Below are 16,632 nucleotides of genomic sequence, written 5' to 3'. Positions count from 1 at the left end.
CTCGTTTCTTTCAAGGCATATAACAGCCCCAGGTAATATTAGTCGGTAAACTTTATGACATTTTTGGCATGTCCTCCACTCTGAGGAAGCAGGCTCTGCTCAGTTTGTTGTTGAAGGCAGCAGCCTAAAAGGCCTCTTGTCTTTGATTCTCCACAACTGAAAGGCTTTGAAAAGCTCATGGAGACAGATCTTCCAACATATTGGCATGTGCTTAACCCCAAGCAGTTTTCCTATAGGGCACACAGAAGAGATAAGAGTGCTGCAACCAGTCTGCTTAACCTTTCATTTTAAAATCCAGAGGGGGAAACAACCTTTGTAGAGATGGCCCCTCATTGATTTTTCCTCTGCCTTTAACAGAGCCCACATATTAACCACCAGGCTAGAAGAACATTTAGAGATGAGTCAAATGGTGAGGGTTGCGTCAGGAAGGGCATCTGGCGTAAAACATGTGCCAAATCAATGATGTGAGATCGACTTGCTGTGGTAACTCCTGGGTATGTAATAATAACTGGTAATCGAGTTGTTTTAAGACAGCAATGAAACCTAAACCCAGAGCTAACAACCTGGAACAATAAAAGTGAGAATTAACCATGATTAAACACATATTTTTACATATAAAAATGAATGCAAGCATCCCACTTACCTCCCGTCAAACCTAAATGTTTAAATATCATAACAATGTCATTTTGATGATATCAAAGGTCTTGTGGAGGCAGAATTACAAGATTTGACCCTGAAGCAAAGTTTAAAAAAATAAAATGTTTGAGACTAGGGATTTCACTGCTGCTAGTTTTGATCCTGACATCCATCTTTGCTCGTACTGAAACATATATTGCACTCTAATGTGTGTGATGATACAGAGCCACAGCCGTGAGGTGCTATTTAAATAAGTAAAACTATCCTCAGTCACACTTACCTGAAGTGAATACTGGTGGTGGTGTGAAGAATAAGCGGCACTTCAGTCGCGTCTTTACAACTGTTTATTATCGTTTCATGTGACAGAACCAACAATCGATAGAACTTTAGGTGTATAACCTTTAATGTTACAGTACATGCCACTGCTGTTTATGCACATATAAAAAAATAGAAATCATTTGCTTTTAGAAATTGAAATTCAACACCAAAAATTCAAAGTGTCCAGCTCAGTTTGAAGGTACTAAAAGGTCACTTTATACCATCTTAAATATATATATCTAAATATATATATTTAGATATATATATTCAGATGTGAGCAGCAGCACTACAGCTGTCAGCACTAATGTTAATGTGATTCACAATCCGTATCGACAGAAAAGCAGTTAATTACGAACTAAAATCCTAAAAAAAATGCAGTGTGTGAAAAGACAGAACCAAACTTAATTAATCTTTTAAGTTAAATCCATTGTACAGAGTCACCGCTGTCAAATACTGACGTCCCTCCGTCTCAATAGGGGCAGAGTTAAAAACACACAAATCCAGCTATGATGATTGTGTTACAACGGAGTCTGAAATGATTGTAACTGTGGTATAAAGTGCAACACAATAAAACATGTGAATGAAAAATTAAAAAACACTCATCTCCACACGATCGATTCTGATCCAAAGAGAGAGAAAAAAGAAAAAAAAAGAAGCAGAAACATTTCAAACGTCTCCTCCTCACTGTCAGTAAGAAGGATTGGAAGATGATCTGAGGCTTTTGTTGTCATTTCTTTAGTCGTTTTCAGTTTTTTTCTCTGTTTTGGGGCCAATGATTCTGGCTGACGACGACTTCTGATGTTCGAAACACGAAAATGTAGCAGAGCAGACGATGTGTCCGCATGAGTTGAGACAGTAGGACAGCCAGATAGAGATTTCACATTCACATGCAAAGAGGCCGTCACAAACGCGAGGAGCTGAGGTAAAGGTGCGGCGGCGAAGCAGCGAGGAAGCATATTCCCAAAATGTTAGGTGAATCCACTCCCAATACTTCCACCCACTAAAGAGATTTCCTTTAAGACTGCACACTGTCATTTCTATGTTTGCTCTTTGTTTGTATAAAAGCAGGAAAGATGGAACGTGGTAAATGGTGATCTTCAGAGCTGATGCTGTTCTCTTTGGAAAGGGCCAACATCGCTGTTTCCAGTCTTTACGCTGCTAACTACTGACAGTGGTGCCACTGTTTCATCTACATCTACATAAAAGCAATAAAAAAAGTAAGTAAGTGATTCAATGCTGGATAGAAGAGCCACTGATGATTTCCAGAACTCATTTCGTTCCTGTTCTTAAGCTGATTTACAGCTGCCCCCGGTTTATTTGAAGCGTCTCAACACTGACAAACCAAAACCAATTGAACAGCCACTGCAGTGGCTCCTCCTCATGTAGCGCCTGTCGGGATATTAGACGAAGAACTGGGGGCCACATCTGATTTTCTCCCATTAATGAATAATCCGATCTGAAAACTTGTTTAGTTTGAGAGCACATAGTTTACACTTTGCTGGTGGATGTTGATTTAGAGATGCTGAAAACTCCACCTGAGCGCAGTTGAATCACAGCAAAGACCGTGTGTAAGGCTGATAACGGCCCAGGCAGAAAGAACGGAGCTTTTCAAACCGTCTCCACAGAATCGAAACGTAAGAAAACCAACCTGCCGCTGTGTGGACAAATCATGTCAGAGTGTGGCACAAATGCAGGATTTAGTAGAGGAAGAAGAGAAATGGCACGACAATGACAGAAGTTTCTGTGCTGACTTTGCACTCGCAGATAGCTTTTAAAAGCATTCGAACTCGCGGCTGAAATGGCGTCCCGGGCCCTCTTTGGCGGCTGTCCGTGACTGGTTTGCTTGCGTGTCCTCTGGCTTCTGTTTAAAAATGAAACGGCCGGTCTGCACGTGTGCCACATTAGCCTGAAATAAGCATTTTGCATTTCTTAAATCAGGCCTAAACGTAGATGTAGCCGTAAAGTTGCTTTTCTACGCTGTACTCTGCTGGGGTACAACTAAAAGAATCTGAGAACAAGGTACGACAAAGTCCATTCTGTTAAACGCCAGGGGAGCACCAAAAAACGTGTCCTTGTCCTTAGCTTTGTCCAAAACCTTCTTTGATTCTTTTTCTACATTGTTAGCTCCCTCCAGAAACATGTTCTTTAAAAAGAAGAAGCTGAACTAAATGAAATAAATGAAAACGGATGTAAAGAAAAGTAAAAATTCTATCACATTCCCACCTAATTATTGACAATCTTTGCAGAGAATCAGCAGTAGGAGCAGGACCACCTCATCCACAGCTCAAAATAATATGAAAAGACACTCGACCTAAATAACTTCTTTCACATCAAACATTTAAAGCCAAGCACAATCTGAGGTAAAAGCTACGCTCTGCTTACCTGACTTCAACCCAAACCTTTGTAAAATCAAATAAAAATAAGTTTCAGTCGAGCTGACAGTTTTCCAGGTTGGTTCAGAACCTCGTACAGAATTTCTGCGCCGCTTCTGCCTCCAGTCGTCAACATCTTTGCCTCCCAGCGAATGATGGTGGGAGACGTTTGAGAAAACAAGGACTACGCAGCGCTCAAAATTTTATGGATACTGTTTGAAGTTGACAGCCGAGCAGAGAGGAAGCGAAAAGGTTTCACCCCGGGAGCTGCCGACGGCCTCCAGGACTGGCCGGAGTGATTCGGCGCCGCTGATCCAACAGCAGTGTCAGGTCTATGAGGAGGTGCTGAAGGAGGCGGCGGTGCTCCTGCCTGTCTTCCGTTCGTAGTTTACAAGTCGCTGTCCCACCAGGTATCTGGAGCCGGAGGACAAATGAAGGCAATCGTTGTTTGTACATGTTATTTAGACGATACATTCACAAAGGCAAATGCTTTGAATCTCATCCGTTTGCCCTTCCTTATACTCCCACCCCTCATCATTTTTCACACTCACAGTCTGACAAACTTCTCTTGTTGCCTCCATGTGTCAGCTGGCAAAAACTGATTCTTTAAATGTCTACTAACTTGTCGTTTTTGATGTGTTCATAGAGGCGTTTGAACTGGCGAATCTGAAAGGACAGGACAGCCAACAGCATGGCGACCATCATCAGAAAGGGATAGATTCTCCTGTCCACCAGTGTCTGCATGTCTGGCTGAACTCCTGCAAACAGCGAGAAACAAAAGTGGAAGCAGTGGACCGGAAAGCACATAAAGACATCGTTCAGGGCTTTCCATGAGATGGTAAATGATTCACACCATCCTGACTGTGATCCTTTCACAAACTCTGTCAACATTAGTGAGGCTCTGCCTGTGCTGAGGTCTGAGTCTGTTACCAGTGAGCCTCGATTTATGCCTTTCCACCACCAACAAAAACGGTTGGATTTCAACATCCAGCTGCATAAACCTCACCCTCCTCTTCCAAGCTGGCAGGGAATAAGGTGGAATAAGGTCATTATTTTGACACTGCAACACAATTTTATCAATGGTAATGTGGGAATTCAATCAGCCCAGCAGCCTACTGTACTCGCGGGCTGCTTTCTGACCAAAACCGCTCCAATGCTGACAGCTACAGTTAAATTTGTAGTTTATACGGGCCCAATAACTAGCTCTCTGTTTGTAGAAGCATTACACATAAAGTCCCTATAACATAACAACAAACAAGAAAGCAGCTCAGACAAAATGCTGTTTCAGCTGCTAAGTGATTGGATGCTTCATATATTACAGCAGAATAATATCAAAATCCCCCAAAAAGGAGGAAAAAACAGAGCTATTAGTCCTCATTCGGCCATCTTTGACACGACTAGTAAAAACAGCAGAGCAGAGAGGATGAGAAGCAGCTGGGAGGAAATGGGAGAAATGGAGGAGGCAGAAATCGGTTCTCTTCCCCCCCTCCAAGTAGCTTGAAAACCAACGCCGGTGTGTGTGTGTGTGTGTGTGTGTGGGGTGCTCTACCCTGACACATTACCATTCAGAGAGACTCACCTAGCAGTGGTGTAATGCCGTTAGAGATGCTGTAGGGCACACAGAGAGACAGCAACAGGACACAAATGACTGGGGCAGCCAGCCTGCGCACGATGAAATGGAGGTCGATGTTTCTTATGCCGTTAGCATACACCTGCAGGAGTGAGACAGACATGCTGACTTTGTCTCAAAGACTGTTGAGTTCTTACCGTCCTTTATAAAAAGAGATTTTGAGAGAATATGCATCTGAACAGGCCATCTAAAATCTAAAGACCTCATCCAGGTTTTAGCATCTTTCAGTGTATTCAAACATCACAGTTCCTGTTTTGGTGCTCGTTGATCAGATGGAACTCAGCAGAATGTGAGACTGACCTGCTCAATGACTGTTTTCAGCCACCACTGAGGCCCCATCAGTGTTATGGCAGCAATGATTTTAGCATGAAGGACGCCCAAGGCCCAGTCCTGTAGAGAGAGGCAGAGTAATTACAGCAGACACAACAAAGTTTAGGTTCGACAAAGATGGCCTACTAATGGCTCACTAATACACCAAAACAGCCTCGCCTCACAGATACAATGAAATATCTTTGTGTATCAATTCCATTCTGGCATTTCTTTCCTCTTCAATATTACAATGAGATTAAGTCAAGTCCGATTTATTTCTATGGCACATTTCATGTAAAAAACAATTCAAAGTGCTTTACATTAAATAAAGCATTGCAGCGGGGCGTGGAAGAAGCATTCTCAAACATCAAGAACCAGGACTGAAACATAACCAGAATCAGTGTTCAATCTGATGTCGTTTAACACTTTGACCAGAGCTGTTTCAGAGCTGTGATGACGTTAGAAGCCTGATTGAAAGTTATCAAGATTTCCACTTTCATTCAGAAAGTCATTGAGCTGGTTAAATGCAACTTTCTCAATAATCTTGGATATAAAAGACAGGTCTGTAGTTGTTCATCACAGAGGCGTCCAGAGTTCTCTTCTTTAGGAGTGGCTTCATGGCAGCTGACTTGGAAAAAATGCCTGATGCCAGTGAGCTGTTAACTATTTGTAGGAGATCACTTTCTACTGAGGTAAAAACAGTTTTTAAAAAGTCGGATGCTATTATGTCCACAGTGAAAGTTGTTGATTTCAGATGCCAAACTGTTTCCTCCAGGATTTTCAAATCAATAATATGAAATTGTGACATTATTTCTAGGTTTTAGACAGATTAGTTTTTTCTTGTTGCTCTGTGTGGATGTGAATGTTTTGTCTAATTATTTCGATTTTTTTGGCTAAAAAAGTTGGCAAATTCGTTGCATTTCTGGGTGGAGGACTGGGTTTAACTGTTTAGGAGGATTTTTTCAATCATAGCAAACAGAGTTGGAGAATTGTTAACATTCTTATTAATCATTTCAGATAAATGCAGCTCTCAAACCTTGCACGGTTCATTGTTAGAACTACGCAGACTTCGTTCATACAGCTCATAGTGAATCTGAAGCTTTGTTTTCCTCCACTTACGTTCTTATGTTCTTTCCTGCATTCTCTTTTCAGGTTTTTCACCATAGTGGTATTTCTCCATGGTGTTTTCTGTTTGCTAAAGGTGCTCTTGATTCTTATCGGTGCAACAGCTTCCATTACATTCAAAGTTTACAAGTTGAAACTGTTGGTAACATAGCTTTGACCTCCCTAAACTGAGCACTAGTTTTCTCATTAATGTACCTCTTCTTAAATGAGAAGCTGGTTGTTTGAACATTCGAGTGATCAATAAATCAAATAAAATACAGAAATGGCCAAATCAATAACCACAACCAGAAGAAATATCAGCACCTTTAGAAATGACCAGGTCCAGAGTGTGGGTCGGTTCTGTTATATGTTGCCACAAACCAAACATTACCATCCGTCATATTATCTATGTGAATGTTAAACTCCCCGGTCCAGGTAAAATGGTTAAAATCAGTCGAGATAACAGACAATAATTCAGAAAATTCATCAATAAAACTTGCACAGTATCCTGGAGATCTGTAAATGATTAAGAACAGAATTTTAGGAACACCCTCTAAAATAAAACTAAAATATTCAAAAGAAGTTAAATCACCAAATGAGATCTCTTTAAACTGGAATGTATCTTTAAATAAGGCAGCTTCTCCCCCACCTTTCCTCCCATTTCGGCATTTATCCATAAAACTAAACTTTGGGGGTGCTGTTTCATTAAGAACAGAAGCACTTGTGCTTTCTGTTAACCATGTTTCTGTCAGGAAAAGAAAATCTAAATTGTGTGAAATTATGAAGTCATTAACTAACAGTGACTTACTGGACAGAGATCTAATATTAAGTAGAGCGAGCTTTGTGGAGTTTACACTGGTCTCTGTTGTATTCTGAGTTCTATGTGGTACCGTTAGCAGATCAGATAGATTCACCCAGCAAGTTGACTGTTTCCATTCCTTCTGTTACTAATACAGGAATCCTACTGGGTCCCAGCTTGTTCTCAGGACAGCTGTCAGTAGTAAGATTACTATAGCAGGGACCCTGAACGCATCATGGCATGTTATCTTTGTTCTGAACTCTGCACATCCCCCTGTGCCCTGCTCTGCCAGGACAAGTTTAGAAAACTTTCCGAAAAACAAAGCAGCACATTTAGCGAAGCAGCTTCTCAGATGTACGATGACCCTCCACTGTCTGTGCTCATCAGAACCCATTTCAATTTGTCTCCTGAAGTGATGAGGAAAAAGCTTCTGTGTAGAAGACCCACTGCACTACAGAAAGGTAACGTAGGCACTGAGGGAACTGAGATGCACTTTTTATCAGTTAAAATCAAATTCCAGCTTAACAGCTTCATTACCTTCATTACACCTCCCATCTCATATTCACTCATATTCCTACCTGCCAGGGGTAGAATAGAGGTGTCTGGTCCAGCGGGACTCTGAGAGGAGCAACGATGACCAGCTCAAACAGCAGACCCAGCAGCAGAGGAATCACCCCGGCTAACATCACAGCCACCACAACGGTCTTTACGATCTGCTCTCACCAGACAAATACACATTAAAATACACGTTTACCATCCATTACATGAGAAGTCGTGTTTGTGCCTTTAGCTGGGCTGACAACGGGGAGAGAACGACATTACCATGAGCGTCCACTCGTGTACTTTGAGCAGGATGACGGTCCGTCCCTGAGGCATCCAGGACAGCATCACTGTGGCAGCTCGAATGGACAGCCAGCAGATGTACAGACCGCTGGCTGCTGTGTACAGCTCGTGGACCATGGCGCTGCCCATCCAGAGAGACATGAGCCAACGACCCACACACACTGAGCAAGGGGAAGAGAAAACAGATGGGGGCACTGCGGTGACTTACTGAGGACAGGAAGAGGAGAGGCGATGTGCAGACAGAGCTTACTCTGTGCTCACCTGGCAGTGTAAGGCATATCAGACTTGCTAGTAACAGAGTCACACACATGAAGACAACAAGCAGGATGATCTAAACAGATGATAAAACAGAATAAAAATGAATGTTACCTTTCAAAATGAACAAATTTGTCTGTAAAGTGATTAACTGCGCAGTTTGAAGCACCTTGATGGGGAAGTTCAGGGGTCGTTGGTACGGCTGGAAGCCTACAGGCCCACCCTGCTGCAGAATGGCCTGGTGGGCAGCGTGAAGCCCCTCCCCCAGGCCAGGGATCCGGTTGTTGTTATGGCGACCGGGAAGGTTATTTGGTTGGTTTTCGTCGTCTTCGTGGTCCCCCAGCAGGTATGAGTGGAGGTCGCTGTGGTGGAACAAAGTTTCCTTTTATAACTTTACGTGACCAAGAAGCAAAGAAAAACAAACACTCCAGCCTTTCTGCAGAGTGTAAATCTGCAACATGTGTGTGTGTGTCTGTGTGTGATTCTGCATGTGCGGTGCACATGGGACCTACAGCGCATATCCAGCTGTGAACGTCCAGGCGTGGACGACACGTTTGAGCCACTGGCGAGTGTGACCCTGCTCCAACAACGCCGGCAGAACAACCTGGAGGAGGAGCAGCTCCAGCGACAGCTCGCTGACCGGGGCATCGCTGCAAAGAGAGCACCAAACAAGACTCACACTCACTTCCAGCTCATCCTCTCATCTCATCTCAGTGAGAGTGTAATGATGATTTTATGTACCTGTAAAGCATGACATTGTAGGGGAGGAAGTTGGGGAAGAGCAGTTTAATGATTCGGATTGGAAGCCAAAGCATCAGTAGAACTATGGAGCCAAACACCACCTGGTAACACACAAAATACATCCATACAAGATATTCACAGCTAGTTGTTTGCAGTTATACAGGCTAAGCAGAGCTTATTTTTTCTATCACACACATACACACACCGGTGAACGCATCAGAGACAACATGGTTCAGTGTCTGGCCCCAGGACACTTTGACATGTGGTCTGGTGAAGCCAGGGATCGAACCACCGACCGTTCAACTGGAAAGCAAACGCTCTTCCTCGTGAGCAGCAGCTGCTCCAGTGTTGGCTTTTCTTGCAAGATCACTACATCCTTACACATCAGCTCCAAAACATCCACATGATTCTAACACCGAGAGAAACGTCACGGTTACCGTGAACAACATTTGACATCTTTACACACCATCTATAAAACGTTAACATAACGTTACCGGAAACACCACAAACATAAGACCTGAACTGTAGAACACAATGTACTCCAAGTCCTTTGACTGGATAACTAGTCCCCAGTTGGACCTGGCCTAAGAGTTATCCCGGGTATCATTCAGCACAATTACACTGAGTGCACAGCATAGTTGAACGACGGTTACAGCTCGGTTTGGCCTTTTAATTGGACCGCCGCCCACGTCCCAGTATACGTGCACAAGAGGGTAATGACTTTGAAGTGAAAACTGCATATAAAGCAGGAGGATATCTGACTGACCACTGAGAGGATAAACCTCCTGAGGTGGCGGTAGATGGGTAGATGGATCATCTCCTGCACTGGGTTGAAGTCTGGATCGTTCAGATTCCTCAAAAACCACAGCACACCGGGCCGAAGAACCTGTGCACACAAATGTTCGCGCTCAAAAGGCTGAAGAGTGTGACTGTTTTCTGATTTTCTTTTCTCCTCTTTTGTCATTCATTTCACCTCTCTGAGCAGAAGAATGAAGGAAGCGAAGTAGAAGACGTAGACCATGCCAACCAGCCAGTGGAGGAACATGGTGGTCCCGGGAGCAGAGTCGAAACTCTGCTCTCTGTCCTTGAGAGTGGCGTCAAACATCTCCTGCAATAAATAACAGGTCAGCAATTTCAATGTATAAAACCATAATGCAGTTCTTAGGAATTGGTCACGACAAAATAATGTTTAAACATTCTTTTTTTTTGTTCTTCATCGAACGTGCCTCTTTGGTTAGTCAGAAAGAGCCAGCTCAACAACACTCAGCATGTTTGTCTTACCAGTGAACAAATGTCGAGCCACCAACCACAAATGAGCGGGAACAAGCCTATCTCCATGACAACCAGCAAGGACACCTGAGACATATAAAAGTAAAAAAAAAAATGTTAAAAAATGTAGTTTCTGTTTTAATGTAATCTGAATTTTTCCTCATCACTGTCTCAACTGAAAGCTTTGCTAGTTTGATGCAAACACAAAACAGAGACGGACAGCTGAGAACGCTCCAGTGCAAACGTCTCACGAGTTTACCTTGACAACAATGTAGCAGACACCCAGAAGGCGTCTGGACCGCTGGAACCTCACTAATGAAGCCAATGCCTACAGGAGGAAAGGTTAAGGACTCACACGGGCTTAGGCACGAACAGCCTGCAGTGTACATTCTTTTCCTTACTCACTTCCTGCTTTTGAAACACACTCTGGAAGTTCAAACATTACTGAACCAAATAAAATCATACTGAACATGTATGGAACAGATCCAACATGGAGACGTGAGAAACAAAGCATACATGAACACCGTATATATCATTTCACACACAAAGTGACCTGTGGCATGTGGAGGATACGTGGCAGACAATGAGAGCTCCAGCCAGGAGGATGTACCCCAGTATAGTGGTGATGAGGCCGTCAAAATGGGACGCTTTAATCTGCAATAAAAAAAATAATAAATGCATTCCATCGCTGCGGGACATATCTGAAAACTACTGTCATCCTCCAACTGTGGTAGGTTCTCTTAATGCATCGCTGAGCACTTACGTAGTCTTCAAAGCCCAGTCCAACCACTGAGAAATGGCCAATGTGATAGGGGCAAAATGCTAAAGGGAAATAAAGACAGGTCAGAGCTGCTGGAGCGGAAAAGGCAGACATGACCGTCTCATATTGTATAACGGCCTCTCTATTACTAAAGTATGAGGAACATCCTTCTAAAGTCAGAGGAAAGACTTTGCATTATAATAAACAAAAAGGCGTCTAAGTTACTTGAGGGCGAGCGACACCTGCATGAAAAGGCAGGTTGGACTCACCAAAGACCAGGATGAAGAGCGTGTTGAGAGACACCACCCAGAAAACATGCTCCTAAAGAAGACACGCAACAGGGCCCTCATTCATTATCACAGTTTGAGGCTGGGCCTTTGCATCAAAGTGTTTGTATGAATATTCGTTTCCTCTTATCGGAACAAAAACTAACCATAAAAAACCCCAGTGCTGAATACAGTGCTTTCTGAACAGCAAAAACCTCCTGTAAAACATATCTGGGATGCATATCCATGGATACTAATCTTTATATCTTATCAATTACGGCCTTTAAGGAGCATCTGTAAGGGACCAAAAGCAGCCGGTCAAATGAAGCCGAATTATTAATATGGCGCCAATCATTACTTCTGATTCACTCAGACACCAAGTTAGTGGGTCAGATTTGCTGTCTTTCAGAATGAGGAAGCTGAAAACAGCCTTTGGTGGTGATAAACGGCTTTCAAAGCTTTCAAAAGTTCACTGCATAGGTACAAATTTGAAAAGGAAAGAAAAAACATCAGCATGTAATTCTAATCTATTTGAAAACAGTTTCAGCTTTGTGAGAGTGGTGCAATAGTTCATACTCACCAAGAAAACTAAAGAGCCGTCCAGCCCCAGCATCTGAGACACACATCGAGCGCAAAGTCATGATCACTACTGAATTAATATGGCAATACAAATCATTTCACCACAACTTCTGCTTTTACCAAGCAGAAAACGTTGACTAATTCAGGCTGCTATGTAGGCCCACTACACAGAGATGAACCATTTCTGTTATAGAGGCCCAAATGTGTCATCTCACTGGGTCTGCTCGCTTTCCAATGTTTTTTTAAATTTTTTTTTTCAATGGCCATAGCAAGGCACCTTATGAAGAAGTACATGGAGGGATAAAAAAAAACACATTCTCACTCTTTCCCAGGTCAGCTCCTCTGCTGCTCTGTCCCACTCCAGGGCGTTCCAGTTCAAGTCCTCTGCAAAGAGACACCCACAGAGGAACAGGTGAGGAATAACAATGTGGCTGCACTCTTCCATTGGTGGTTATAGGCGCTCGGACTGACAAAACCAGCTGAATTATACCGCCATATGTATTAAATCTTAAAGACCTTGACAAAACCAGCTGAAATATACCGCCATATAAGTTAGATCTTAAAGACCTTTTTGAAAGAAATACCTCCATCGACTTACACTGAGGACATTGCCAAACTACTTGTTCATTTCCCACAATTAACTTCTTCTTTTTTTGTTATAATTTCGGTGAAAATTCAGTAATTGTGTCTCCCAGAAAACTCCAATCCCATCTCCCTGAACACTGACCTTGTCCTCCATTGTTGGCATCGGCAGCATCCTCTTCCCTGGCCTCTTCCTCCTCCTCGTCTTCATCTTCTTCCCCATCATCGTCGTCATCTCCTTCATCATCATCCTGTTCGGCTTGGTCTCTGTTGTCGCCGCCGTCGCGTGGGTTGGGAGGTGCCTGCTCGTCAGGACCCGGGTCGGCGGGATGCTGGGCGGCACCGGCCCCTGCAGCAGCCTGGCCGTCGCCTGCGGCGTTGGCGCCAGGGTCCTGCAGAGCCGTGAAATAATTCAGAGACGCTGACAACAACAACAAAAAAACAAAACACAACCTTCATTCCACTCAATGAGGTAAGATTTGGTTTCTTTTCGGCTCGTTAGCCATACCCAGTTTAGTGACTGCTTTCATTCCTCTAATGACGAAAAAACATCAAAAAGTTATCTTGTCATTTCATAATAGGTACGTAGTTCTAGTTGCCCAGTGCAAATGTGACCCTACAACACATTTCAATCTGCTGTTTAGGCAGCACATGGGGTTCTACACAATGATGTGGTTTGAACACTGAGGCTGAGCAGCGTACAGAGATGCCGATTCTTCGTCTCACACATGGAGACCAAACAAGAACTTTGCCTGCCTTCAGCATAAAGCAAACTCACCTCGTTGGCCTGCGCAGGAGCGTTGGGCTGGTTCGGCACCAGAGGAGGTTGATTCTGCTCTAACCACTGTGGGGCACCACCGTGGACGATCTGCTCTCTGAGCCACACCAGACTGATGAAGGCACACAGCGTGCATGTGACCACAAAACAGCCCTGGAGGCAGTCAGCAAGCAGGTTCTGCCTACAGGTAAGAGATTTTCTCATCTTTTACATCATGTTGGCTATACACACTGCAAACTGTTCCAGAGGAATTGGAGCAAAGGAGGTGAGAGAATGGAAAAAAAAAATCAACTGCAGGAGTAATTGTGAATAAGAAAAAAAATGTGTTTTTACAACTTTTAAGAGCAGGGGATGGTGGTTCAACTGATGTGAAAAATAGTAGAAGCCTTAAGCAATGAATAAATGGCTGAAATTAGAGAATGTACATAAAGATGGGTAAAAACTGCAAGGATATGGCAGAAAAAGGTTTGGCCCATGACATACAGCGATGGATAAAAGAGAAAAAAAACAAGACCAGAGACTTACGTTGAAAGCATATCTAATGGCAGAGTAAGAAGAGAGCTCACAGAGCCGGTAAATAAACACTTGTAGATGCGACCTGTTGGGGAAAGAAGAAAAATAATGACAATAATATCAACAAACCAATCGCAAGAGCAACTTCTTTACCTGTCAGCTAGCAAAGAACTTGCATTTCAAAGTAAAACTGGTAAATATTGCACCAAAAGACTTATTAGGAGTTGTCGATGTTTAGGACCGAAATGTGCTGCTCATGGCAGCCAAACGAGACCAAAAGTTCAGATTATGTTCAGACAACAGAGTGTCCCGCTGCAAGCTCTAACTGTCAAGAAAGTTGCCAAAGATCATGCAGGCGGTGCGTGCACCCATCAGGCTTCAATGATCTCACTTCACATTCACTTTGAATGAGGGGATCTTTGTGGATCGCCCAAACTAATAACGGGTCTGTTAATTCCCTTCAATTGGCTGCGGAGGCACCAGCCAATCAAACCGTGTAAACGATTGTCATCAGAATTCCAGATGTCAAGCAATAACCTGTGGCATACTTGCCATTTATTCTTAATGGAGACTGAACTCCGGTGAAAGCTGAATTAGATTATCAATCAAAGCACAAACTCGTGGCTTAAAAAGGGACCCATTCATCCTTTTATCTATACGAACATAATGCGTTTACCTATTTTGATGTTGCAGAAAAAGCATAATTTGCAAAGTACAAGTTGGGAACTGTGCTATATCTGCAAGAGGGTGTGAACAATGAAGGACTTTCTTTGACTAATCAAAGAATTGAGAAGGTAACTGACAGAATCGTGTACAGAAAAAAAACAATCCCTCCATGTCAACTAAGGTGTGGCTTACATGCTGTCAGAGGTACTACACCTAGCCAGGCAAAGGCCACCAGTGTGTAGTGGAACCAGTATCTGATGGCCGTTCCGATACTGGTGACCAAACCTGCAAAAATATCCTGGACAGGCAAGCGAGACGGCATGTCCGGAGAGTAGACTGGGGACGGGGGGAATGGAGAGGTGAGAGAATAGACAAATTGGTCATTTAGAGGAGCTTCCAACAAATGAATGAACTGTGGAGGTACTGAACGATTTTCCGGGAAAAACGAGCAACTTACTTGGTGTGAATGCAAACCTGTGTTTGCATAATTCACAGTATTCTTTTCTACTGTGTTTTAGCCACTGCAGTAAGCTGTGAAGACAAAAGGACACGTCAGAGAGTTTCTCCTCTCTGTCCCACAGAAACGTTCCCGTGGGTCCAAAGTAAAATCACACAGCTGTGCCGAGTGTTGGGCGTTTCTTCGTTCTACTGTCTGCGTCTGACCTTAAATACAGTTTATCAGGTGTGTAATTATCCGTCTACATAAATACATAATTTTTTTCTAAAGCACTTGACGTTTAATGACGAGAACCAAAGCGTATAATGCAACTATAACCATCTTTAAACAAACATTTCATTCACTGACATACCACTCCTGGTGGATAAACTTGATGCTGCCAGTGCAAACACAAGGATGATAGAGGGGCTTGTCCTGGGTCCCCTCTGACCGACATACTCGGCAGATGTCCGCTGTGCAAAAGACACAAAAACACAAGTTGATAAGATCCTGTAGACAGGCTTTCTATTCTATTCTATTCCATATAACCCTGTTTCATTACATCGATTTAACCTGGCAGTGCGTTTCATTACCAATCCACATTGTGAAACTGCCTTGCACAATTAATGTAAGCTTTGTGCAGGGGGAAAAGTCTTCAAATGTGTATCAATGTGGAAAACGAGATACATTTGTCATGATACGAACATGTGACGAGCACAGGGCGACTGGGCCAAACTATAATCCTTGGATTACCACTGTAGCTCAAAGACTAAAATAAAGTTACTATAATTAGCCAGCAATGACATCATTCAGGATACCCTTAGTATTTACTGGTTGTGATAAATTACTGCAAATTATACCGATATGAACAAAGCATTGGGCCAAAAAAAAAGTTATCTTTATTTAATTTATCGAAAAATGAGTTCTGTACATTTTATAAAACTACAAACAATAATGACAACTGCGAGATAACACATTGTGACGAAGAAAGTAATATCTCTGGAGCATTATGTCGTGATAAATAACCGTACACGTAATAAACGAGCCTTGCTATCTGGCTGAAGTGGCCCAGCGGCGTGTCAACATATCGCTACCGTGTTACTGTACGTAATGTTGTGATAACGGTTACGTTCTATAGACTTAATCATCGTCTTCCTGTAAGAGAATAATTAACGATATAACGTGCATCTAAACTGTTAAATTGCCTTCCTCTATGATGTCAGAAATTCCCCCAACTCCACAGTGGTTCATATCATATTTCTCATTGCGAAACAACAGCACCCTATTGCTGTTTCATTTACAGTTCTTGGGTAACGGCTGTAAGCTAATGTCCGTTAGCTGGCTAGCTAAGGCTAATTTGCTAGCAGTTTCGTGACAATGTCATCGTTCCAGGAGACATAATACCCATTTTTTCCCCACTGAACATAGTTGAATGTGCCAGACTGTGACACATACTGTGTCATTATTATGAGTGGTAAAACAAATTAACGCCAACAATCAGGTAATCAAGTTTCAACATAAGCTACCTTCCTCCCCGGTGTCCATCTTGACTGGCTGCTAAGGCAGCTCTGCACAAAAGCAGTACTCCGGTAAGACAGTCAGTATAAAAGCAATGACCGCTTGCTATCTACATCTAAACATTTCAAGTTAGTGTTTTGTTGAAGCTGCGACACTCTTTTGACGGCACCATACGTTTCAAGATTTGAAAGAGCTTATTTTAGGTAACAGTTCGTTCGCTTGCGGTCCGGACACGCTCAAAGCATCAACACGTGATTG

At 42.9% G+C, this 16,632-nt stretch overlaps 1 protein-coding gene across 1 annotated transcript; it reads right to left on the bottom strand.

Annotated features, from left to right (window-relative positions):
- Nucleotides 1-962: 962 nt before the first annotated feature.
- On the bottom strand, nucleotides 963-16,627 carry LOC140269512 (E3 ubiquitin-protein ligase MARCHF6-like). Its single transcript, XM_072364641.1, is given in 27 exon segments — nucleotides 963-3,691; nucleotides 3,693-3,740; nucleotides 3,949-4,084; nucleotides 4,906-5,038; nucleotides 5,257-5,346; nucleotides 7,747-7,881; nucleotides 7,991-8,172; nucleotides 8,273-8,342; nucleotides 8,436-8,628; nucleotides 8,779-8,916; nucleotides 9,008-9,108; nucleotides 9,774-9,893; nucleotides 9,981-10,115; nucleotides 10,289-10,363; nucleotides 10,536-10,604; nucleotides 10,850-10,930; nucleotides 11,040-11,098; nucleotides 11,306-11,357; nucleotides 11,883-11,915; nucleotides 12,204-12,265; nucleotides 12,609-12,855; nucleotides 13,242-13,422; nucleotides 13,767-13,839; nucleotides 14,613-14,756; nucleotides 14,878-14,951; nucleotides 15,230-15,329; nucleotides 16,383-16,627. Coding segments are annotated over 27 exon segments (2,931 nt in total). The 5' UTR covers nucleotides 16,402-16,627; the 3' UTR covers nucleotides 963-3,510.
- Nucleotides 16,628-16,632: the final 5 nt, after the last annotated feature.

This window comes from Leuresthes tenuis, unplaced genomic scaffold (genome assembly GCF_036924035.1).
Source record: "Leuresthes tenuis unplaced genomic scaffold, fLeuTen1.0.hap1 SCAF_14, whole genome shotgun sequence".
Taxonomy (NCBI): Eukaryota; Metazoa; Chordata; class Actinopteri; order Atheriniformes; family Atherinopsidae; genus Leuresthes; species Leuresthes tenuis.
This window is presented reverse-complemented; position numbering and strand designations above follow the sequence as displayed.